This window comes from Oxyura jamaicensis, chromosome 5, assembly GCF_011077185.1.
Source record: "Oxyura jamaicensis isolate SHBP4307 breed ruddy duck chromosome 5, BPBGC_Ojam_1.0, whole genome shotgun sequence".
NCBI lineage: Eukaryota > Metazoa > Chordata > Aves > Anseriformes > Anatidae > Oxyura > Oxyura jamaicensis.
Genome location: NC_048897.1, coordinates 51758513 through 51784436, shown reverse-complemented (window position 1 = coordinate 51784436; position 25924 = coordinate 51758513). Strand labels below are relative to the sequence as shown.

Genomic DNA, 25924 nt, shown 5'->3' with positions numbered 1-25924 from the left:
TAAACTATACAGCAAAGCCCCTGATGTTTCATGCAAGCCATTTTGCAGCTTGAATTTGCATAAGATTAATGCTTTCTTCCTGTAAAGATCATTCTTCCTGTAAGAGTCATTTAACCATATCATAAAATGCTCCCTCATTATCTCATAACCATTACTCTGGTCCCTTAGGAAAAGGTATGTGAGACTATGTTAGTGGTATTACTTTTCCTTTCGCAAATGCTGTAATTAAGGGCTCAATTAGTAACCGTAGTTCAATTATTGAGTTCATCTATAATGGAATCAACTATAAGCATTTGTCATAATGGTGTAGTTTTGGTATCAGGGGTACTGCTCTGATGTAGACATAATATCAGCCTGTTTGAAATGTAACGCTAGTGCCTGGCCATGTTAGTGTCTGTTCACCTCTGCTGGCCCAAGTAAACAGAATACAGGGTTAAATATTTATAATACTTTTAAAATACAATTTTTTAAAATCTATTAGGAGGTTCTCCTGAATCAACTCATCTGTAAAGGATCTGTTCTTTTACTGACAATGTAAATCACAGAAATAATGAAATTTCAGTGGAATTTGTTTAGGGTTTCATACAACATTGTAAAGCACATGAGTATCTAATGAAAGTGTTGATGAAACAATCAACATTAACGTCTTCAAAATAAATACCGGTTGCATGGTTATGCAAGTATGCAAGTAATGAACTTGCTTGACTATTAGGGATGACACTGAGTGCGGTCACATCAGGTATTAAGGAAACATTTGACAGTCTGGTCAAAAAGCATGCAGGATGTCAGAGGTAAATATGAGAACACCTTCAAGCCTCACAGTCATTGGGTTAGAAGGAAGGGGTTGAGCCACTTTTCATTTTCTTACAATCAGTTTAATTCTTTGGAATGCAATTGGTCATTTCTCCATTTTCACAGTGATGCCTTACAAACATGCAGCTTTTTGCCTACGGGATCAAATCACAGAAGTGTGCTAGCCACACCAAATGAGCGCAGCTGTCAAAGTAAGAACGTTACATTAAAATGAATAGTGGCTTCTTTGCTTAAGAGACACATGGGACAGAAATCCATGAAAGACAAAGTGTTTTCTCCATGCTATGGTAGTACATTGAAAATGATTGCTCTACCTTCGCACACTATTTCAGAAAGAGAACTGCACCCTTCTCTGCTAGTTCCAACCACTGAGCTCTAGACAGGTTAGCCACGAACAAAAGGAGAACAGGCACAAAAGAGAAAGTTAGCAGTCAAAGCGTTAAGTGAATGTTATACACACCTGTTGGGAAAATGTTATCAGAAGTAATAAAAACCCCGCATGGGTGAAATACAAAATTTTGGGAGGAAATGCAATTCCACGCTTGATGTTTGTACTGAAGGATTTAACAGTGTTTGGATTTTTCCCAAAGCGTAATTAAGAACACACAAAAGCACAGGATATAAGAACTGTTGTCAGTAACTTGTCAAGATCTCATCTTTCCTACTTGAGTTTTTAATAATTTTACAGCTAATTACATAGTATATTCAGTACAACATGTTTCCCATTCACTCACTTGATGAGATTTTTAACAGTGCTGTAAAAGCCTCGTCTAGAAGATAATTCATGGAAAATGCCAAAACTTTGAGGGGCTTAAGTTATGTTTTAGACTCAAATTCAGCCAAAATTGCAGAGACAGCTTGCAGGTCAATCCTGACCACAGGGGATACAGTAACTTCACATTTGTTCCTATAACCATGAACACCTAAGAATTAAGCAGTTCCCATAACACACGATCCATCTCCAGCTACACCAAACAAGCCTCCACATTTACAGGAGGCTTTTGAAGAGTCTCGACTGAAGCTTTCACTCATGCCTTTAGACTAACAGCAAGTTGCATAAGTTATTTGATTATGCTGTAGGTAAGCTAGCAAGGCTTCACTTCAGCAAATTATTCCCATAGCAAATAAGAACAGGTTTCCACGTTAAGAGCAGCATTATGCAAATATTAGTTAAGAAACTTGAGGTTACATGTTTTAGGAAGGAAGAGGAAAGAAAGTGTGAGCCTTGCCTCAAGCACAGAAGCAAATTTCTTCACTATTTGACTTTGTATCAGATCTTACATGAATTATGAAGCACATTGGTTTATCATAGAAACATGCTTGTCACACTACTATTGATTATAAGAGATGACATTATTATTATTAGAGATCAGTTCTTCTAGTTTCAGTTTCCTCTGAAGAGGATTTTTTTTTTTTTGCAAATAAATTCGTAGATTCAGTGAGATAGTGACAAACCTCCCCACTACAGTCAAAGTCAACACCTATTGAACAGTACCTCCATTAACTGATCATCCAGCTTGACTTGCTTTTTTCTCAGCCCTTCATTTTCTGAGCTGCTTTCCAATTCATGTTCAAGAGAATTCATCTGGCTGATCTACGAACGACAGGAAGTTTCCTTAGAAAGGCAGTAGTTTCATTTCATCTGTTGCGTTCAATATGCAAGTCATGAGTCATCGCACATCCAGACAATTCACAATTAAAAGACTAAGTATTTGGACAAGCATAATGCTTTGATAAAAGCTGTATCTAAGGTAATGTTATACAGCGTGGCTGACAGAAGTGTCAAATAATAGGTAGGGTAGATGATTTTTAACCTGAATGTGCTAAATATGAGCACTGTGTGCTGCAGAGCACTTAGAAAGGCTGCATTTATTTATTTATTTCATGTTCCCATGCTCCACCACGGAACTGTTTGTGCCAAGCAGAAGTCCTATGGCATACTGGCACTCTGACAGCCCCACCACAGAAGCACAGGAGACTGTAGGCTCCCTGGGACAGGGATTTGTGAAAGACAAGGAGCACAAAGCTCCAAGAAAATTACAGCTTTCCATCTCCGAGAGCTGTCATGATAAGCACAGCACTGACTCGCACATTTACCATCTGAAACTAACCTTCCTGTTTGCAGATGACAACTCCTTCTGAAGCTGTTCACACTCTCTCTTCAAGCTTAATTTCTCTTGCTCTATGGCTTTGACAATACCTGACTGGCTTTGATGCTTTTGGTGCTTCAGGGAAAGGATGGTGGACTCCAGCTGTCGGATCTGAAGAGACCAGAGATGAACAAATGAGGAAAGGCATTCCGAACCATACAAAGCCTGCTTCATAATGGCATTTCCAGTAGGTCAAAACTGACATTGCACTGTGAATCAATTGCATCTACTTCATCTACAATATCAAGTATCAATCTATGTCAGACTTATAACAGATTCTGGTAATTTTGACATTTTGACTTTGAGCATCGTGTCTTCCCTTCCCCCTCCCCATAATCTGCCTAATACTGCAAGCTAAGAAATTAAACATGAATAATGCTGGGAGTATGAAGAACTTTGTTTTAATTTGTAATAACTGAAAGTTAGATCAGAATCTTAGAAGACAAGAGTTACCAGGATTTTCTTTAAAAAAGAGTCAATGTTTGAACCATCGTAAGAGTGCCTGCCTACTCAGCGCAAGTAGGAAGGAAAGCCACCCCACGATGCTTTCTTTCTACTGAAGTTTCTACCCAAAACTCATGGACAGCATCCCTCTTCTGCACTACCCGCTGCAAAACGAGGGTCACCGAGTCTTGCCTCGCATGAGCAAGTGCTCTCAGCGAGCCCCAGCATCACGAGGTTACCTTCTCCCTGGCGAGAGCCAGGTCGGCGGTGGTGCTGTGGACCTCCCTCCGCAGCCGCTCGTTCTCCTGCCCGAGCTGCTGCTGCTCCGGCTCGTCCCGCTGCGAACACCTCTGCTGCTCCTGTGGCCCTGGGGAAGGCACAGCCCGCTCGAGGACCCGGTTCTTAAGACAGACAGAATTGCAGGGTTAGGCCTTAAACAAAGAAGCAGACATTTGCTCTCTTCAGGCGGGTTTTAAGCAAGCTTTCAGTAGCTGCAGACCAAAGGCACAGGATTCCCGTCTTCCCCCCAGCCTAGGCACCATTTTCCCATAAAACCCGATATGTTAATCACGGTACAAAGCCAAGTGCTTCCCCCAAGTGCTTCCCTCTGCTAAAATCACAGATACAGCCGTGCGCCAGCATGGTTACTGCGAGTGCACAGTTCGACAATACAAAACAGCAATTTGCACTCTATTTCACAGCCTCATCAAGCAAATAACAGGACTCCATTATATATTATTCAGTAATAGCTGTAATTTAGTTCCTGTTGTACAATCCTGAAGCACTCTCTTCTCCATGTGGACATTAAATATTCCTTTAATTACATAGCAAACAAGCCAAATTAGTGTCTGAATTCATAACACCAATCACGAGACTGCTGTCTGCAACCTCCTTCAGTTACGGTTCCTCATCAGCTGAGAAAGGCTGCTACAATACTGTGCCTTTCAAAAACAAATTTCAAAATTAGACCTCCCTATCAATTACTAGCTTTGTTGTTGACACACTTATAGTCTGTTATCTGTAAATTCATATTACCCACTCCTTTTTATTGGAAAAGATTTTGTTCTGTGGAAGAAGACTCCTAGGAAACAGACCGATCATAGCCTGCCCTCACATTCAGACATCTTTTATAAATAAATCACTGCTATATACAACGTTACAGAACTACTCTTAGTCAGCTATTTTAAAACTGACAACTAAAACAGAAAAACATCATTAGGATAGGACTTTTTTGTACTCTTCTCCTTTTAGCTGTGTTGTTAGCCTTTTATCACTTGTGTTTACAAAAGAATCAATAATTACACAATTCAGAGTCTACTTGCTCAGATCTGCAGCACTATTTGTGTCACTTTAGTGAGCAAGCCAACCTAAGAAAATAAGTAGGCTACAGCGACAGGCTACAGAAGGCCAGCAACTATCTGCTGTTAAATTTGTAATTTGAACCTGTAAATTTGACAAGTGGGGTTGACCAAATTTGAGGCCAGTTACCTTTTCATTGGCATTCTGCAGTTGCTTGTGTAAAGACATCACTTCTTGTTCAAGAGTTTCCTTCTCCTGCTGCACCACCCGTAGGTCCGATTTCAGGCGGGACACCTGGAGGTTGGTGTTTTGCAGCGTTTCATCCAGACTCTGAACCTGTAAAGAGGCAGGAACACAGGTTTGTGTTTGCTGTACTGAGACCTGTGAGCTTGGTCTGCTGAGGGGTACGTATGCCACGAATCACAGGGATTTAACCACTGTCTGTTGGAAGGGGTGAAGAAAATGGTGACAGTCCACCTCCTGAAAATGCTAAAATGATTACCCTGGGTATTCAGAATACCCTGAATTTCTGCTTAGAGTTAGCCACACACCCTTAAACACGGCCAAAATACTGTACTCAGATTACTGTACTCAAATATGCATTTTCCACCCCAGAACATTGCCTGTGATATGCTGGGAAAAGGAGATTCCTTTTGAGTTATTTATTCTTGGCAGCCCATGGCCCAGAAGAAACGAGAAAAGCCAAGCAAATGGCCATTTGTTCTCCTCCCCTGACTGTTAAGAAGCAAACCACCACAAGAAAGGAGGGAGCAGAATCTCTGTAGTGTTCTAGGGATCGCTGGGCAGAATGAACTGGCAAAGGGAACTTGGCTGTAGATGCAAAACAGCTTATTCCTGGGGGCAGGGGGGGAGAGATCTCATCATATTTAACAAATTTCCTCTTGTCCTTTAAGAGCATCACTTTGAAAGCCAACAAAGTGTCCATTCTTAGCTGCATGAAGCCTTTGAGCACATTAGAAGATGACTGTTTTTAGGAAAAAAGCACTACAAGAGATTAAGAAATGCTTTTGATTTGGGCCTATAACAAAACCCATTTTTGTACCTTTTCTTGTGCAACCGTGAGCTGCGTTTTCAGTGTCTGACTCTGCTGTTCCCAGGACTTCTGTTCCTGCTTCAGGCTGCCGACTGCATTCTCTAAGAAGCTTACTTTAGCTACCTGAAATAAGATTACATCAGTAAGCCCGAACTGTTCAGGATCTTCTTTAACTCCATTTGACTTTGGGAGTTAAGCTAGATGGAGTTAGAGCTATGCAAAGAAAGTGCAGGAGAGCAAAAAACCCTCAGCTCCCTGCCCAAATCTCCGCACAACAGGACCATTATTTGTGGCATGCCTACTACACTGCTCCAGTTCAGAGCTCCAATACATCAGAGCTGCAATGAGTGCAGGAACACAGTCTTCCTTGTCCTGCTGCAATATTTATATCCAGGCCTCTGCTCCTTGCAATGTTTGGAATTTGCTACATAATCAAATTACAGCAAAACTGTGCTCCAAAAACTCTCTAAAAGCAGCAAGGGTAAAAAGGCAATGGCGATAAAGCCTTATCTGTCCTGAAGGTAAGAAAAAAAAAAGATCAGTGTAGTTTTACAGGTTAGGGTGATGCACACATGATTTAATAATTTTAGCACCTTGTTACAGCACGTAGGACTGACATGGGTCTGCAGTTCTGTCTTACCTTATCGATGCATCTGTTTAATTCCTCACTCAGGGCTTCTTTTTCTTTCAGCAGCTTTTCATTTTTAGCAATTAAGCCAGAAACTTCATTTTGAAGGTCAGAGAGATCAGGACATCTGGGCAGCTGTGGAAAACAACTCGACGTCAAGTTTGTGCTGTTTCAGAATTTTGCCTGCGAGTGTCACACAAAGCTTTCTCCCCTCCTCAAGGCCAAGCATCATGTTCCAGACAGAGCAGAGAAGATGGGAGCAGACTGCAAGCTGCTTCATGAGTGATCACATGAATATCACCCACGATCTGAGACACCTTTCCTCCAGGAACAATGCTAAGGACACCTAAATCACCCTGCAATCCCTCAGATTTGTGTTAAGGCTCCTGCGAATCACAGGCCAGCAGATAGATGCTGTGCCTCTTACATGAGTTGTATTAGCATAAAAACCCTAATAGGATCAGCCCTCTGGGCTGTATGACACCAATTGCATTGAAAAGCGAACCTTCCATATATTTAATTTCATTGTGTGTATTTATGATGTCCTCATTATTTTTAAAATAACCATAACAGATGGGGAATTCTCCTTCCTGCAGCTCAATGTCGTGGTTCCTCTTATAACCTTGATGAGGTGGATGAGGTTTTGTATTCCTCTTTCCAAGGAAGGGGGGAAAAATACCTTACAGATGACTTCTGATCTCTTTCCCAGTTGACAGAGTGCTTTAGCTTAGTCTGCCTGCTCCTGGGTGATTTGGTCTCTGTTCAATCTTCTGTCTTTAATTACACTCAAGCCACAATTCACTGTACTGAATATGCCTCATCTGCTTTTGCTTTTTAAGACCATTATAAATACAAAGCATTAGGAACATCAAATGAGTGCTTTACTCTGAAGAAAATGACTTTGGCACCCTAATCAGGAGGGCTAGCTCATTTGTGCCCTTCATTATCTATGATTATTAGCATGTATTTACAGCCAAATGAGCCATGCTTATATGGGCAACAACCAACTCCTCCAGGAAATTATCTTTTTAAGTTCTGAGCTATCAAAGCCTCCAGGTAGCAGCACTCTTAATGCTACACCTCTGCTAGAGGACACGCTGGAGGACACCAGTCCTCTTGTGGACCTAGATAGATGTCAGGGACTGCTCAGTGGCAGGAGGATCTCAGCTGAGTGAAATGTTTCCCTGCTCATCCCACGCACAAAACTTAGAAAAGCCTGGTATGTTACTTGATTAGAACTTTAAATTTTGGTCTTCATTGTTGAAGTCCATCTGTGCAGATCCACTGCTCTGGAATACCTTTTGGCAAAGGCTAAGTGAAACCAACCTTATGTGAACAATTTAGCATCATACTGGGAGATTTTTTCAATAAGATTTACATTCCTCTAGTGTTATGACATTTTGATCGATAAGTTAACAATTGAAAATAAATATAAATTAACTATTTCCAACTCAGTCAAGAGAGCAGATCACATGAAGAGACAGCCAGCAGGATGGTGGCTCTAACCCCACCACCTGATGGTACTGGGTAGGGTGCCGTACCTGCTTCGTCTTCTCTAGTTCCTGCTTGAGGATGTGATTTTCCTGCTCCAATATATGAGCCTGAACTTTGGTTTTCGACAGCTCCATCTCCAAGGAGGACACCATATTTGATGACTGCAAACAGTAAAAAAAAAAAAAAAAGCTCAGATTTCAGCTTGGGAGACAGTAACAAAGATTAACGTGAGATGCTACAGCTAGCGGGCTAGAGGTGGGATGTACTGGGCTGAACAGAACGGGCATGCTGGAAAATGCAAGTAAAAACACTTGCCATCACTAGCCTCTGTTTTTAAGACCGAACTGCATGCTTTTATTTCTATGGAGCAGCCAGAAAGCAGGTGCTGCCACACTTTCCTTCCACCCCTACTGCTGCATGTATGGACATTTGCAATGAGTGCTAGGAAAAGTTCAGATTTGAAAGACCATGCACAGCTTGAGAAAGGGATGCTAATTCCTAAAGGTTCAGTTGTTGCATACCACTCGAGAAACTTATCCTGTACCTTTAATTTAGAATTTTCCAGTTCCTCTTTCAGTACCAGTCTCTCCTTTTCCCATTCTTCCAGCGTACACTTCCCCACCTCCCTTTCCTTTTGCTTGAGCACCCTTGCCAGCTGTTGGTTAAGATCCTGCACATCTGCTTGGCTTTTGGAGTTCCTCTGGCTCAGTTCTGTGTTTTCAGAGTCCAGCTGCTGGTTCCTGGTCTTCAGATCTGCTACCTGAAGTGGGACAGCAATGTCAGTTACAACTATTTGGTGCAGTGGATGGTAGTTTTGTGGTTTTTGTTTGTTTGTTTGTTTTAAATCCATTTCCTTTCTGTTCAGGTGATTAAAAAGAAAAGCTGACAAATGTCACCCCAATTCATTGACCCAGCCACATAGACAGAATCCCAGAACAGTGACTCTAAATGGTGAGACAGCAGATAACTACCTGCACTCCATGTAACAGTCACAAGCCCAGCAGCACTCCTTTATTTCCCTATAACCTACTGAACTTGCTCCATGCCCTAGTATTAGGCCAAATCAAGTAGACCCCTATATAAGAGTAGAACTACTGCTGATGGCACACTGTGTGCAGCCTCACAAACTTAATTTATTGGAATTGGCCTCAGATGTATCAGCTCTATCTGGTATACCACTCAGTTCCTTCATCCCTTTGCCATGCTGATATAAATATTTTGAGTATTATGCTGATGAGCTACAAGATTATCCTGAGCAAGGAGAATTTTACTGAGCCATATAAAATTTTACCGAGCAATCCCACAAGGAACATGGCTGCAAAACGTACTTAAACCTTCTATTACTTGCCTAGCACAACGAACCTCCCTTTAAACAAAAGCAGTGAATCTCGTGGATATGAGCAAAGGGTCTCTGCTGGCAGCAGTCCTAGACCCATCCAGCTGGGAAGTAAGAAGAGGCTGAGTCACGTAATCTCTCTCCCATGGGCTGCTGCAGAGCATTACCCACAAAATGATTACAAAGGAAGATTTTAACTTTATATTTCCATTAAGTACATTTTCCAAGTTGACTATGGAGAATGCTCTTAAGTTTGTAAGCCAGATAGTTACAGTAGCATCACAGTTGTCTTCAGATCAGGTCAAAGAAGCCTCCTATCAATCCCAAACACTTAATGAGAACACTCAGTTATCAAGAAGTGTAGATTAGTGGTTTTTTTTTTTTAAACCAGCTAACCATCTAAAGACAGACTTACACAGCAGTGATTTCTCCAGAGAAGATCATGGACTTGGTCTGCTTACCTGCTTTTTCAGGTTGTCAACCATCTTCTGTACAGCCACTTTCTCCTTTCTCACTGCCTCTATCTTTTGCCTAGGAAAAAGGAAAGCTCATTAACATTAGGATCACTCTAATACATAACCCTGCAAGAACAGGCTGCTTTTTGATGTCACTAGAAAAGGTAATTCTGGATGTTCATTATTTTTCACTTAGCATCACTGCTTTGCATAGGCTTTGTGAGTACTCACTTCCTTCATATACCCACACGTTCTTCTCCTGGAAGGAAAGGCTGGGTTCCCAGGATCATAGGTAGTTATCTACTTGCAAAAGACCAAATTACTGAAGTGCTCTGTCCCACTGTAGCTTTTCCTGCCTTTTCTAGGGCTACACCAGCCTAACCACCTCTGCCTTTGCTGAAGCAGGAGGAATGACAGGAGATCAGCTCCTAAGTGTTAGTGGTCACCTGAATCCCATCAGTGAGGCTCCTGCTTTAGCTCCAGGACTGGGGAGGACAAGCTGGGGCAGGGGAAAAGCACAAGGAATAGACCTCACCCAGGTGGAGAGCTGATGGCACCAGAAGGCAGCCTGCTTCACAGCCTCTCTGATACCTAACACATGAAGGTCTACCACGTGAAGGAGCTTTGAGAGAAAGGACATGGCTACTGTGTGTCTGCAGGCATGCACGTGGTCCATGCCCCCATAACATCCTTACCGCATTTCTTCCCGGGATCCATTCAGCTCCCTCAGTTTCAGGCTGGACGCGCTACCCTCCTCGTTTAACAACGTCACCTCGTTCTTCAGAGCGGTGTTTTCTTCCCTGAGCTTCTCAGCTTCACATCTGTGGCAGAGAGACAAGACATGAGAACCATTCCTGTGCATCGCCCAAGCCCATAAGGAACAAAAAAACCCACGCTAAAAGCCTGAACTGCTTGTGACACTTTAAAATAAAGCTACAGCTGGCTTATTTTTATGAGCTGTGTATGGATTTTACTTTGAGTGCTTCCCAGATCACTGAAGAGGGACATCCTAGCTATAAAAAAACCTGCACAAAGTTGCTTAAAATCTAAGATACCTAGCAGAAGTATCACCGTCCAATACTGTACTATACCTTTCAGTCCTTAAACTGCCAACAACGTACCCCTAACTCTGAGCAGCCTAATGCTCCCACATGCAGGCTGCACCAAGGCAAGTGCTCCCCAGCTGCTCCATAGCCCTGCATGCTGGGAGCAGCAGCATGGAAACAGCAGTCTGAGAGTGCCTTTCCTTCCCCCAGGTACCTGCAGAGAAATAATTCAGGCATGGAGCAATGCTTGAAGGAACAATTTCTTATAGGAAGCCGGTGCTGAATGATAAGTGAGCCATTTGTAAGCACTTTATGACCACCAGAACACCACTTGCTGAGATACAGCAGGTAAAAAGGAGGTAATCTATCATGTTGTCTTTGTTACGATGGTATGTGGCATGTTGTATACCTGATGCACTCCTAACACCCATTCCAAACAACCCAAAATAACACCAATTCCTAACAAAAAAGTGACTGATTCCTTAGCATTAACTTCGATATTTAGAAAAACTTTGATATTTAGAAAAAGCAAAATGCTTCTAGCTTTCCAAGCAACATTCAGTACTAGAAAGGAACAGAGCGAAGAAGTGATATTAGTAAAAAAAAATTAAAAGCATTCTGGAAACGTTACCACAACATTTTAGACATAAGAACACAGGGACCTCTGATACGTGAAGTATACACCGCGAAGATGCCTGCGTCCACAGGCAGAGCAGCAAGTTGCTGGTTTTACCCATCACTTTAGGTCATGTTCAGAGAGAAGCAAGTCACGCACGCTCATTTCAGCCATCGTTATCCACGCTTCGACAGCCTGCCTGCTACGGTTAGAGTCCGAGGCACCCTTTTCTACTCAGAGCTAAGCTACAGAGGTTAATGCAGCAGCCGTGGGGCGGTCAGTAGGGCTATGAAGAGGTCAGGGGGACACTAGGTTAGTTTCTACGTGGAGCAAGCAGCACGTTGGAGCATTGCGGGGCCGGCACGCTTCCCACAAGGTTTTAGTGTACGTTACCTCAAGAGATCAACTTTTTGCTGCAGCTCAGTGCATGTGCTTTGCAAGCCGTGCGTCACTGTGTTCCTCTCCTCCTTCTCCTCATGGAAATGCACACCGTTTTGGCTCAGCAGGGCAGTAACTTTCTCCTCCAGCTTTCTGTTGGGTTCTTGCAGCTCCCTCTTGTCTGCCAACATTTCTTTTGTTGGGCTGTCACATTGTGCCTGCTCATCCTGCAGGACCCCAAGCATTTCAGGTTGTCCTTCCATTTTTCCAAGCTGGCACCACAGCCTTAACTTCTCACCGTGCACATCCAGTTTTCCTTGTGCATCTTGGTTTTGACCATCTTCCAGTTCTTTAGCTTTTTTGAGGAGCTGTGTGTTTTCTTCTCTGAGCTTCATGCCTGCCAGGTTACCTGCTTCGAGCTTGCAATGAAAGCTTCTCAGCTTACACAGGCTGTCTTCTAGGGCTTTATTTTTTTCAATTAACTTGATCACTTCAGATTTTAGATCCTTGTTTTCTACCTGGATTTCTTCCTGGAGTGACAGAAGCTTAGCCTGTGCCACCAACCTTTCCTGCAGCTCCTTGACCCTTTTCCAAAGCTGAGGAATCGCATCCTTCAGGTTGTCATTCACTGATCCAGGAGCGTGTTCCAGCTGGAGAGAGGCTTCAGTCAGCTCTTCAGCTCTCTTGAGATCAGTCCGCAGCTTTGAAGCATCAGAATGAAACCCTTTACTCCGGGAAGCTATTCTGTTATTCAGCAGATGGACATTCTGCTGCTTCGGATCATTTTGTAGTGTTTTTACTCTGGAAACTCTCTCAAGATCTCTCTTTTTCTGCAGCAGAGGCACCTGAGAACCTAGCTCTTGATTTTTGTCATAACCAAGATTATAATCACTTCCCACTGCCATTTTATTTCCTTGCATCTGACACGCCTGCAACCTGAGCGCGTGGCCGTCTGCTCCGCTTTCATCCCATGGTTTCTCCACAGCAGAGCACATCTCAAGCATTTCTTCCAGGTCTGCAGCGTCAGCCTCCCAAACTGGACAGACATTCACACCTACTGCCTTGCCTGCATCTCTGCGATCACAGGGCAGCCCTTGGAGAGGGGGATCCCTTCTGTCTTGCAGTTGTTCTGGTTCTGCACCAGGGTCGGAGCGACCAGACCCAGGAGGTCTGGGGGGCTCCCGCTCCACAGCTCGCAGCCGTTGCTGCAGCCTGACGATCTCAGAAGCCATCCTGACGTTTTCCTTCACAGCTTGCTCATGCACTTTCTGCAGATTTATGAGCACATCTGCATCGTCTCCCAGAGGCTCCATGCTAGAGAAAGAAGCAATTTTGCTCTTTGCTTTTGCATATTCATTTTCCAGGACCCTATAATGATTCTGCAGTGCGGAAAAACTAACCGTCTCCCACTGCAATTTCTGTATTTTTTCTTGAAGGTTTGAGATTTCCAGATTCATTTCTGCCTTTTCTGTTTCTGCTTGCACACAAATGTCTTTGTTTAAACTTTCCAAAGCAAGAAGTTTGGAATTTAGTTGTTCTTTCTCTTGCTTATACTCACTGTTGAGTCTCTCCAGCTTTTGGCTGACCAGCCTCCCATTTTCCTCCACCACGGATATATGCTCCTCTTTGTCCTTTAGCTCTTTCTCATGGTCGTTTTGGAGTTGTGTTATTTTAGCATTCAGCTTTTCCTCTTGCTTCTCAGCAGCGTTCCTCAGGTCTCGCAGCTCTTTCTGGAGCTGCTCCTTCTCGCACACCAGCTTGTTCACTTCCTCCTTGAAATTCTTCTCCAGCAGTTCTTTCTCTTGTATCAGGGCAGCAGCAGCAGCCTTTTCATTTGCCAGGCTTTCCTTCAGCTGCTCATGGGCTTCGGCAACCTCCTGGGCAACTTCATCCTTTTCAAACTCCCACTGAGATTTTTCCTCTCTCTGCTGTTCAACAAGATCATGCAACTCCCGCTGGTAGCTTCTTTCCAGATTTTGGATCGTCTCTTCATATTTATTTACAAGTGTTTGTGTGTCCACAGAAAACTGAGTTTCAGCATGAGATGCTCTTCTGTTATAGTCAATTTCCATTTTTTTCCTAAACATGGTTAACATAATACATTACTAAACTCTGACCTAACTCAGAAAGACTCAGTTTTTTTTTTTTTAACCTACTCAATAAAACAAGCTGAAAAGTTACTATTTCCGCTGAGTTTTAGTGGAACTACTATTTGATGGATGTTTCTGAGGGCCAAAGTTAAATTTAAGGCAGTTTGTTGAAACTTCAAAACCAAAAATCTAATTGCCTTGGAAGGGTATAACTCATGAAGTGTCCTTTGAAATTGTTTTGCACACAATAAATGCCTTTCCTGTGCTCCTTATCAGATTTATGGGGGCTTGTCCCAAGAACATCCTCAAGATGTCCTTGTCCCCCATCTCTCCCTGTCACCCCAGGACAGCTTCAGTTTCTGTTGACACTCAGTGCTCCCTAAACGGATTTACCAGCCATCCATTTACTTCTTCAAAAAGACACCTCCAAATCCAAACACTTTAAGTACAAAGGACTGTAAAGCACAAGGATACTGAACAGAGCTCAAGTTAGCCACATCTGGTTATGCTTTAACAGTATCATTGCCTCTAGGTGAGCTAAAAACCAATATAAATACCTGCTTGAATAAATATCTGCTTGGAAAAAGTCAAAAGCTGCTGGGTACCATCCCACCCGTGTCCTGGGATGAAGCAGGTAATGGCACCACTCAGCGAACACACCTGCAATAAGCCTCAGGAATGACTTCTGCACCAGCATCACTGTGCCGAGCACTGGTGGTCAGTGCAGATCTTTGCCACCACGGCTGGCGGACACACTCACCTTTCCTCCTCCAGCTCCTGCTTGTGCTTCCTCAGCAGCTCTTCTTTCTCCAGGGCATGCATTTCTGTCATCCTTTTCAGCTGCTCATGGAAGCCATGCTCCAGCTCTTCCTTCTCTTCCTGCAGTGCCTGCACCAACACCCTCATCTTCTCCTCCACCCAGACACCGTTCTGAATCAGTTCCTCCCGTTCTTGACTGAACTTCTCCTTTGCCTCTTCCAGTCTAGCTCTAACATCGTCCTCATGCTCTTTTCTCAAGAGTTCTTGCAGATTGGCTTTTTCCTCATTGAAACTTATTTGTAGTTTATTTTTCTCATCATTATGCTTGCAGTCAAGCATTTCTTGCTGTTCCCTGAGCACCACTGCCTCTCCTTGCAGTTCTGCAACTTGATTTTTCAGGCCAGTTATCTGCTTTTCCATGATGTGCTTCTCTTCTGTATACTTCTTCCTCATATCCTCTTGCTCCTTCTCACAGTGGATTTTTGTCTCGTCTAGCTGCTTCTCGTAATGGCTCACCTGCAAGAAGGAAGATAGATCAGTTTTATACAGCATATTCTAGATGTTTTCGGTACATTTCTGTGTTACATATGCCCTAATACTCTACAGAATGATTTGATTTAATTATTAGCATCTTATATTGTTTTTCCCTGCAAAGAATACTGAGATATGCAGCTTAATTTCTTACTAGGATAAAGATGATTATTCTGTAGAAGCCAGGGAAATCCATGCTTTTCTGTTCAGTTTGCCGAAGACGAGAAAAGCCACTAATAATTTTCAAGTCCTAAGTGACTTTTGCAAATTGCAAGTGGACTATTTCACTGATTCCTTTTTCAACCCCCTCCCCAAATTAAGATGATGATGGACTTCCCTTTAAAAAGGCTTTTTACAAATGACACGGGACAAGTCCTTTAAGGAAAAGTAATTTCAGGATAATATTTTTTTGGTGCCCGTTCCCCACACCCGGGCCTCATATCCCCTTGCTAATCAGGGCAGGGAGCTGTCAGCTTTGTGAGAATAGTTTCAGTGCCCCTGTGTTGTGACACCCTCAAAAGTGGTCTATGATAGAGTCATTGCTGAGTTATCAGCTCTGTCCAGGGATGGTCTAAGAGATGCAGCAGAACCCCAACAGGATCCCTGACTTCTGGTCCTGAGCTGGCTCTTGCAGAACAAACCTGTGAGCCCAGATCAACCTTGCAAGCCAGGAAACCCCCGTCCAGAAAATGGAAAACCACCAGGTGGGTTCCAGCACCACCGGCACTGCAGCAGCCGTTTCTGTGCTTTCACAGCACAGAGCGCGTTTCAGCGCCGCCAGACTGCGCAGGCATAGCATTCCCCACGCAGTCTCCTGCCAGCAGCCTTCCTAACCCATAATTATTCCCTGCCAGGGTGAATGAAGCGGCTAATTCAGCTGTGCCAGCCCTTCAAGACAGGAAATGCAATACTGCATCTGAAAGGCTCGCTGCTCTCGTTAGCTGGTGGGCGGCTGCGGATATAACGCAGCATTCATCCAGCCCTCGCCAGCACCTCTCCAGCACCCAGTAGGAGCAGGGGAGGCAGAGGCTCAGATTCACAGAAAGGTTCTAGTTTCACCAGGGGTCAGAAGTCCTTCTCCAAGAGCATACCACTCGTATGAGAAGCCTGGAAGAGTTGTGAAGCTTGAAGGGAAAATAGCTCACCGTGTCTTCAAGCTCCTGTTTGAGGTGATGCAAGTCCCTGTGATGTTGCTCCTTCATTTGTTCAATGGCCATTTCTGCCTCTATGCTCATGTTTAACGGATTGCAGTCTTCTGAACCAAGTCCTTTAAAAATAATAATTACATACAGCTTCAAACCCGAAGAGCTACGTTCTCAATAGAACTGATAGTCAATCTAAATGTATTTGGGCAGCTACTGCATCACTGGAATTCCCCTCACAGACAAGAAACTACAAATGTTTGTTTTAGCTTTGAATATAGCAGTTATATTCCACTTAATGTTACACATTAAAATGGGATGTTGTTTGAGGAGTGCACTAGGAGGGTTTGGGAGAGCCTTTATTCATGATAAAGTCTTGGATGTGATGATGTATCTACATCAGTGAGGTTCCCCACACGTGAAATATTGTAATAATTTACCTTGGTCAGGTTCAATGCCGCTGTTGCCGTGACTTTTAATATCGATGTCGAACTCCTCTGACAGCGAGTTTTTCAGCGACGGCCTGAAGGCCTTGCCCTGAGTGCGGTACTCCTCCAGCTCGGAGTGCAGCTCATCTATCTGGTCCTGCAGCTCCTGACCACAGGGGAGGGGAAGGAAAGGAGCTGAGTGAAAGCAGACAGGCATCTGTGCCCCAACACACCCCAGTGACAGAGCTTTTAGGGGAGAGCTGCTGTAGGTAAAGACTGAATCTTGCCAGTTACCATCCTCCTGTCTGTAAAACAGCACCTTCTCCAGGTTCCAATGCATGCAAGTAACATGGAAGTGTTTAATAAAATAACAGAGCCTTCTTCAGACTGATAAGGTGTTTTGCTTCTAAAACCTACATGTTCTAGGTCCTTCCACTTTATTCCTCCTTCCCACCACAGTTTTTAGCAGCAGCTTAGGAACATTTTCAAACATATTTGAGAAATACCTCCTCAAACACCATTCTACTTGAAAATCAAATCAGAAGCATAAAGATTAAATTAGAAGGGAGATATCCTCATTAGTGCATTTCCATCTGGTACTGCTGCCTGCTTGCCAGCAGAATATCCCAAGTGTTTGTGCCAAAATGCAACGTGCTGGGCTCAATGAGCATCGTTTATTGAGGAAAATGAATCCATGAATGTGTAAACATGCAGCTCTGCAGATTTGAAAGGTTCAGAAAGTGAACCTTGAAGATTGACTCAGATCTGCCAGTACTCAAAGAAGTCAGCTGCACATTCAAGCAGATTCTTACCAAGCAGCATCAGTTCAGCAAATATTTCTAGAAAATATTTGCTTTTCAACTCCAACTCCTTAACAGAGCTACTATGTTGTTTCAGATTAAGCAGCCTCTAGCCAAGAGGGTCCTTCATTGAAGGAAAAGGATAAAGCAGAACAGGTGAGCTGAATGTTGTCATCATTGTAGTCCTCAGAAAACAGGTTTGGAAATAGACACTTGCAGGCCCACCTTAAAGGAGCATTCAGCTGCACAAGATTGGAGAAGGCAAGCTTTAAATCCGTATAGTTCTATTTTCTTAAACTATTGCTGTTCCAGAAACTGACATAACTCAGATATCTTATTCCTGCAGCTTTAAATTCAAATGAGGGCATCCTTTATTTCACAAATCAGACAAGCCACTGGTGCATTGCCACACAGAATTAAGCTTGATTTACACCAGTGGAGCAAAGGAGGCTCCATATATCCTATTCCAGCCCACCCCTAAGGCATCTTGTCTTCTCTCGACCATTTGCTTCTGCGGTAAAAGCTTTCCACCACCTAAGAGCACAGATTAATGTAAAAAAGAAATCAACCAAACCATCACAAACAGCAGCATTACATTGCATGCTGCCACGCTTAGCCATTTCCAGAAAGGATGCTCTTGGTGAAGATGCATCCCTTGGGTGCCAGGTCTCCCCAGCCCCAGGGCTCGACTCACCCTGCACTGCAGCTCGTACTTGCTCTTCATTTGTGCCAGCCTCTCCTCCTGCAGGAAGAATTCTGCGCTGCTGGGATCGAGGTCACCGTACTGAAACGGCATCAACAGGACCCAGTCAGTCTTTCACATGCCCCTGCTGGGATGCAGCTCTCAAGCAGTCCTGCTGCCTGCTCCCTCTTTCCTCTGATTTTTTCTTTCTTGTGTTTTATTTATTTATTTATTTATTATTCCCCCAGGGAAATCCAAATTCCCCTAGGGAATCCAAAAAAGGGAAGAACCTCCCTAACAGATACTAGCTGCTATCTTACCATCAGTCTTAATACTAACTTTGATTTCAGACCACACCTTTCTGTCTTAATGGATGTACAAAATAAGCGTATTTTGTAGAAATAAACATTTCCAACGTGAAACAAGTCTGGAAAACAGATGCTGGGTGAGGATCATTACAGAATCATCACCAAGGAGCCTTCGTCTATAGAAGCACATGCACAGAAACACCTTTGGAGAAGCTGATATCCTGATGAGTTTGTTATATCATCGCCACACTCAGCTGTTCATCTCAGTTTTCAGGTGCAGTTTTAGCAGAGATGCCACATAACACCGGACACCTCAGGTATCATCTGTCCCAGAACGGAGCTGTACTGCAAAACTCAATACTGGGGAAAAAATCCCTGCAAACCTGTGGAATGACTGCCTCACTGTAGGGCTTGCTGTTAGCAATTAGCAGAGGATTGTGGCAAGGGTGGGGTATCCGCAGCTCCCTTAACCGGAGGCAGTCGGGCTGCACAGCTCAGCACTTGTCCATTCCCCTTAGTAAAGACCTCCGGGGACCCCACCACCAGCTCAAAGCAGATTCAGCTCTGGACACATGCTGGCGAGAGGAGGATTTACCTTCTCAGTCAGGACATTCTCCAAGTTCCTCTGCAGCTTGCTTGCCAAGCTTTCATATTCCGCCAGCTTCTCTCCCGTTTCCAAGAGCTCGCTTTCCAGACGGCTGTTTTCCTGAACCAAACAGAAACCCGACAGCCTCAGCATTTGGAAGAGGGAAGCACCAGCAAATGGCAGCTCATTCGAGAAGAGCAGTCTCCCAGTCAAGTCAGAGCACAGCACCGCCATGAGTTGCAGCCGATGACAGGAGCTGTGAATTTCTTTCCCACTGTTCACACGTGCGCATCAGAGCAGTGAGTGTACGCTGGCTGCGGGCCTGGAGGCCACCAGGCACACACTCCTCTCACTTGCCAATCCCTGCTTCACGAGGAGCATTTTACACTTTCCCTGGCACCAGAAGGACAGCTGACCTGTTCAGAAACCGCTCTCCTGAACATCCTTAAGGAGGTCAGCTCATACTGACTGTCAGCGCTTTTGCTATTTGTAAGGCAGCACCATGACCTTTAACTTTTGCTCAGCTTAAAAAAAAATAACAAAACATTAAATTACAATAAAGCAGCTGTCAGATTCAGAAAAAAAAAAGTGATTTAAGTGTAAAAAATTTTGATTTTTTTTCCTAAAAACATTTGGAAAAAGGATTTGAATGTGTAGGGTCACAGGTGACCAATACCATTGCAAGGCAGCAAAGAGTCTTTCAAATGGAACAACAATAAGTTTGCTTTAGAGATTTAAGCAATGTTTTAAGCTTCATGAAGACACGACCTCCTGGCCAGGCAGCCAGAGGGCCAGCCATGCAAGCAGCCACCCGAGATCTGTACACATCCACCCTGCACACGTGGCAGCAGAAATCTGAAAGGGAGCCCTACAAGTCCTAGCAGTAACCGATCAAGGTGACCCCAAAACACTGTTATGGATGTGCCTTTATCTTGCAGCTAAAGCCACTTTCACCTAGCTCAATATACGCTGGCACAGATCCTCTCAGCAAGGATCAATCACAAGCATCGCTCCCTGCTTCTGCCTACCCTTGGCTTTTAGGAGAAAGTGCCATTTGCATTCAGTCCCCGTTACCTTCAGGGAGAGGGTGAGGCGGTCACGGATGTAGTTCTCATCGGTTTTCAGCTTTTCTATCTCCTGCTCCAGCTCCAGCCGCTGCTTATTAGCCTGCTGCAGGATTTGCTCCCGCTCTTTCCGGAGTTCGTTCTTTAGAGCTGCGATTCGTTCCTTGTATTCCTCATCCAGCTTCCTGTTAAGGCATCAAAGGCAAGGAAAGCTCACAAAGGGAAGCAGGCAGCAAATATCACCGCGTTAAGCTGCGCGGTATTGGCACACACGGAGCCGCTGTCCCTATCAGGGCTGGATCCAGACAGAAGCGTGTGGATTAACCGTGCAGATCGGCCGTGCGGTGCTTGGTGAATTTTAGATGTGCACCCACAGTCTGGCCAGGGTTTTAGGATTAAGCCAGACTTTTCCGCAGCCAGTGATGTTAACATTTGAAGTTCCACTTCGGCACGCACCTCGTAATGGGGAAGGTGAGCTGCATGCACAGACAGCAGGGTGACAGGGCAAGGGTGAGGAGCAGAGGATGGGATTTGGGACCCACAGACAGGTCTGGCAGGTAGGGGTAAGGACAACAAATGCTTTAGCATGGCCAAACACTGTTCAAGTCCTCAGGCTCAGTTTTCATCGAAACCACAGGTGTTCACACCTCTCCTGTCCTTCCTCCCAAGCCTCTACCTCCATCACCAACACCTGCAGCGATGACGAGGACAGGCAGGAGCTGCTCACGCTCACCCGGGGTGTCCCAGGACACTGTACCTGAGGTTGTACTCGTTCCGGCGCTCTATCGCAGCGTGGTGGTCATCGACTTCGGAGGCCATCAGGGATTTCAGCTTTTCGGCTTTTTCCAAGTCCGACCGCAGCTTCTCTTTCTCCCTGGCCACTTGGTCCACCCGCTCCCTAGGGAGAACGTGGTTGTGCTGGGTTAGGGTAGCCCTCCCCCAGAGGAGAGGCTTGCCAGAGGGCTGGAAAAGTTTCTGGGGGGCTTTTATCCACAGCTACACCTGTCACTAGCTATGAGCTTGGGCACACAGCTCGGGCTGGTCTTAATACCCCCACAGGTCCTGAACCAGATGCAAACCCCCCGCCCCATTTATTGTTCTCATTTTATTGCCTTTACCGCTTCATCCTCACATTTCATCCCATCTATTTTAATCACAAGTTAACAAGATTTGCTGTCTTGAGCTGCTTTCTTGGTGGAAACTCAATAACAAATCTCCCCACAGAATAAAAAAAATGTAGAGCCGCACAGTGGGAAGCTTCGTCTTTTGCTCTAAAAGTGAGCTGGGGAGCTCATAGGCATGAGTGATAAGCTGATGGGTAACACATCTGCGGTCTTAATAACCAAAATCATACAAGGTGATGCACAAATAAGAAGCCTGCACCACAAGTCCCGTGCAAAGTCAAGCTGCATTGATATTCAAATGAAAAAAAAGTGGAGACTCATGATGTGTACCTCACATATCTCTATGTAAAAGTACTCCCAGAAAGCATTTAGGATTTGCAGTGCTGCTTATCAGGTTGCGCTAGCCTCTGCCCGAACACTTCTGTGTTCCTTGGCCAACAACCACTGCAGACTGCGCTGACCCTTTCAGGCTGAGAACAGCCTGATGCTTTGATTTCCCCCACAGCACGTTCTCCTGTGATACTTGGGTATTTTATCCAAGTAAACCCAAAAAACGATGAATTCAATGGTTCTGACCAGGGGGACAGGCAGTGCGATGCCCCTCGGAGGGGCCGTGCTGCCGCTCATCAGCTGCTCCTTAAGCCCCTGCTGGGCAAACCCCCCGGGAGGCAGGGAGGAAGCAGATACAACAATCCCAGCGACTTACAGCAAATGCCTTATCTCCATTTTGAAGCTCGCCAGGGCTGCCTGGTGGATGCTGTTCTTGGTTATTAAAAGCTCGTTTTCTAGAGCCAGAGTCAGCTCTGTCAAGTTCACCTTCCCATCCAAGCTGAAGTCCAAAGCCTGCAGAAAAACACGCCATTAGAGCAGAGCCTTCTTGCCCTGCAGGAGCCTGAATGTTTGTACGTGATGGAGGAGAATGAACTGGGGAGGCTCAGAAAAGACCTTTGCTTGCTGATGAACCCTTTAGGAATGGCTTTGGGGCAATAGAACAGACCTCTCAAGGCACCTTCCTACGTTAAAGTGCTGCTGCCGGCTCTGCAGATGGAAAAACGATGGCTACACTGCAAGGCCAAGAGGAAAGTAAGCCCATGAATTAGGAGTATTAATTCTCTTGCACTGGCAGCATTTGAATATTTTAAAAGGCAAGAAAGTGCTTGGTTGAAAGCGTTGGCATAAAAAGAGGGTGTTGTAATAGAGGCAATACAGAAGAGGTCTTGCAGGAGGTTTCACAGTAAAGATCCCACCTCTTCCAGCATGTTATCAGTAGTAACTGACTGTATTTTCCTTCCCCCTGACCTTGCACAAGCACAGAGGAGCGCACAGTACAGCTAGTGGTGCAGCTACTGCACCCATGCTGCTGAAACCACGCAGCGGCACGGCCAACGAGGCCGGCTGTGGGCTAAAGGCAGCACCTGGCAGGAGGTGAGTTAGAGGCAGACCGTGCAGGTCTGGTTAAAACAATGCGGAGTTATCAAGCTGGGCTGAGTCCAGGCTCCAAAAGGGTTTTATTTGCCTGAGAGCGGCAACAGTTGTGAATAAAGTGCTTATGGCAGCCTGGATGTTCAAAACTGGCACGGACACGAAATGCTAAGAAAAACCTGTCCTTGTCACTGCCAGCAACCCAGAGGGTCTCGGAACAGGCATGTGGAAGTGTCTTACCCCATCCACAGCTTCCAGCAGGACGGGCAGGGAAGCGGTTTGCTTCAGGTACCTGATTTGCAATACACATGACCCTTTTACTCTGTATAATTACTGGGCAGGGTTTCAAACTCTGACCTCCACTCCAGTGCAAGCCATAACCCAGGTCACTGAAGCACTAAGAGGTTTGCAGGTGCTGCTCTTCAGTGAGTTAAAGGAATTAAATTGCTTTGTACAAATGTAGGTGACCTCTTCGAGCTGAGCTGGAAGTCCCATTACATTTTATCATTAACTTTCAGCTCTCTGGGATGCACCATCCTTTCAATGTACGAAATTACAGATTTCCCAGAACAGTTACGCTAGCACCAGGAATTTTAGATGAGAAAAATCCAGTTACGGCCCAGAACCTCGTTAAAGGGGGAAATAAGGCAAAGACAGGGAGCAAGCTGTGCCTGCTGATTACCTTCAGGATGTCCTGGCTGTTCTCGACGCCCTCCTGGTGCCAGCAGTCGAGGATGCCCTCCACGCAGCCGTAGCCCATCCCGTCATCCAGGCTGGAGAAGAGGCAGAACCCGAGGGTGCTGGGCATGGCGGTGGGGCCGGCTGTGCGCCTCCCGCTCTCATCGAAGGACTGCGGAGAGGGAGAGAGCTGTGGCAGGATGTGGGCAGAGCCAGGTACCTGCCCTGGGGCGAGGAAGGCTCTCGAGCCTAACTGCACCAGCAGCAGCCTGGAGGTGAAGGATTTCGCCTGTTTTTCCTTGCTGCCATGCAAACCCCCAGCAGGAGCGCTGCAGCTGACCTTGTGGCACTGCAGCACAACCAGGTGCTTTGGGCTTCAAATAAATCCGAAGAGGAATAGCTTTGGATGGGTTCTCAGTGCTCCTGAAGTGTTTTTTCACCACCTGCTTTTAAGTGTTGCTTTTCCCTTAGAGGCTGCATGGGCACCTGTGTTACAGCCCTCAGCTTCCAGCCAGAGATGGGCAGCAACTCCAAACTCCCAAAAGAAAAAAAAATTGAAGCACATGGGATGTGCATGCCCACAGCCTGCAGCCAACCTCTGGCCATGTTTTCCCCCCTGTGCACAGCTTGCACCCCTTATTTAGTGTCCACCACATCCTGCAAGGTGCACCCCCAAACCCCAGTACTTCAAAGGGGCCATCTCTTCCCCTCCCCAGGAGGATGCCTCCTGCCTCATCCCCATCCTGACAGCCCCGAGCAGCCCCTTACCTGCATGGAGAGGTGTCTCTTCAGCTGTCGGTATGGGGTGGATGCCGAGGGCGTAAGCGGCTTCCCGTTTCGGAGCAAGCCGTAGAAGAAATCCTCCACGCTCATGGTGCCATCTTGGTCCAGGCTGTGGAGCACCCCCTCGAGCACCTGTGAGCAACAGGGAACAGAAACCACGTCTGTTATTGCCACAAGCACTGCAGAAAAACTTGGCACAGCAGACAGAGTCCAGAGATCTCTACAGGGAAAGAGTAAAGCAAAGGGACCAAAAGAGCTGCCGGGCTCACTGCATCAGCTCGGACTGGGAAAGTCGTCTTACAGAAAACTGCAGAGCTATTCATGCTGCTGAAATCCTGCCTGCCAAAGCACATAAGCTCCTTATCGTGGTTATCTTTGAGCATCCATCTTGTAAGGCAGTGTGGAAAAGCCTCATTTCGCCCTGCTCCCGAGCCCAGGTGACATGAGGAATTTACTGCAAGATCGTGAGAAAAATGCCCAAACCTCTGCAGCATCTGAAGTGACTGAACAAAAAATAGTAAGGCACTACAAGGTTACAATAAATCTATTTTATACTTCAGGGCAATCTTCTTTCTCACAGGCAAGACTAAGCATATTAGGATCAGCGATGTTATGATAGTCCCTTCCTATTCCTTTGTCTTCAGTTTATTTCTCCCACTTTCTGCCTTTCCTACACTTCAATATCCTGAAAACATTTCTGCAAATGCTGCAAAGGAATAGCAGCCCAGAAACAAGCTTTATGAAGGAAACTGTTTCAAGCCATGGTATTCTAAGATGGAAAACAGTTTTATTAAAAAAAGCACTGAATCTTAAAGAGACATTTTGCTAAAGGAATAATTTACTCAGGGACTCTGGAGGACAAAAGACAGCCCGCAGGTCTTTGCAAAGTCAAAAGCACCTATCTGTGAATATTGGAACCAATATTTACTTTCTAAATAGAAGGATCCTAGGATGAAGGAGTCATGCTTGGAATCCAAGGTATGCTTTTTAATTTAAAGTTTACCCTGCGATGCTACACGACGATGGACAGGCATTACGGTGCAAGGCAGCTGCCTCGGACCAGCACAGCCTTCTGGTGGTTCAATGCCAACAAACCCCTTGGAAAGCAGCAGAGCTGGACACCACCTCCCAAGCAGGGAGCTGTTAACCTGCACTTGTGCTCTGGGCTCGTGGTGAGCCACAAGGCAGGAGGAGTCTGTGGCAGCACCAACACATCCAGGTGCGAGCCAGCCCCACGGCCACTCACCTCCCCACTGACATTTTGGAGCCCGAACTGCTCGCAGATGGAGACGAGCTTCTTGCGGTTCAAGTGGCCATCCCTGGTGATGCCGAGGTGCTCGCAGACCTCCTGCAGTTTCTCCTCTATCCACTCCGGCGTGGGCAGCGAGGTGCCGGGAGAGGCGTTCAGGTCGTCCGGGTTCCAGAAGCGCAGCTGCCCTGAATCGGGGGATAACAGCTCCGGTGTATGGGACTGCTCCCGAGTGACCATCAGGAGATCCGTGGGCTCTGCATGCCACATGGGACCCCAATGGGCAGCCAGAGACTCCCTGCTTGCTCAGCAAGGAGCTCTGCAGACCCCAACGCACAGAGCACAGCTTGAGTTTTGGGGTACATCCAGCACCAGCTTGGCTGCCAGACTCTGCAGCAGCAGCAGCCCTCGGACAATATTTAACTTGCACAAATTCCCTTCACCTCCAGCCAACTGCCTTGAGCACAGCCTTACCCAGCTGGAAACACATGCAGCCACTGGACACAAAACAGCCACAGCTTGCTCAGCTGCAAGGCCACCTCCTTGTGGCTGCCACCTCACCCCA

At 45.5% G+C, this 25924-nt stretch overlaps 1 protein-coding gene across 6 annotated transcripts in view; it reads right to left on the bottom strand.

Moving 5' to 3' along the window:
- NIN (ninein) overlaps positions 1 to 25924 on the bottom strand; it is a 59477-nt gene that overhangs the window by 11749 nt on the left and 21804 nt on the right. For 3 of the 6 annotated variants that reach the window (XM_035328987.1, XM_035328988.1, XM_035328986.1), the window contains exons 6-27: positions 25357 to 25547; positions 24096 to 24242; positions 23332 to 23499; positions 21934 to 22070; positions 20861 to 21001; positions 20114 to 20288; positions 19049 to 19159; positions 18158 to 18247; positions 16676 to 16829; positions 16239 to 16360; positions 14564 to 15078; positions 11729 to 13792; positions 10369 to 10494; positions 9680 to 9749; positions 8427 to 8642; positions 7930 to 8043; positions 6401 to 6523; positions 5770 to 5883; positions 4896 to 5042; positions 3647 to 3808; positions 2925 to 3074; positions 2309 to 2407 (exon numbers count right to left, since the gene is read on the bottom strand). In XM_035328987.1, the coding sequence (XP_035184878.1) occupies positions 2309 to 2407; positions 2925 to 3074; positions 3647 to 3808; positions 4896 to 5042; positions 5770 to 5883; positions 6401 to 6523; positions 7930 to 8043; positions 8427 to 8642; positions 9680 to 9749; positions 10369 to 10494; positions 11729 to 13792; positions 14564 to 15078; positions 16239 to 16360; positions 16676 to 16829; positions 18158 to 18247; positions 19049 to 19159; positions 20114 to 20288; positions 20861 to 21001; positions 21934 to 22070; positions 23332 to 23499; positions 24096 to 24242; positions 25357 to 25547 (5336 nt within the window). Of the gene's footprint in view, positions 1 to 1127; positions 1189 to 2308; positions 2408 to 2924; positions 3075 to 3646; positions 3839 to 4895; positions 5043 to 5769; positions 5884 to 6400; positions 6524 to 7929; positions 8044 to 8426; positions 8643 to 9679; positions 9750 to 10368; positions 10495 to 11728; positions 13793 to 14563; positions 15079 to 16238; positions 16361 to 16675; positions 16830 to 18157; positions 18248 to 19048; positions 19160 to 20113; positions 20289 to 20860; positions 21002 to 21933; positions 22071 to 23331; positions 23500 to 24095; positions 24243 to 25356; positions 25548 to 25924 lie in introns of those variants that run through there. The other 3 variants (XM_035328989.1, XM_035328991.1, XM_035328990.1) reach the window with 3 other exon arrangements.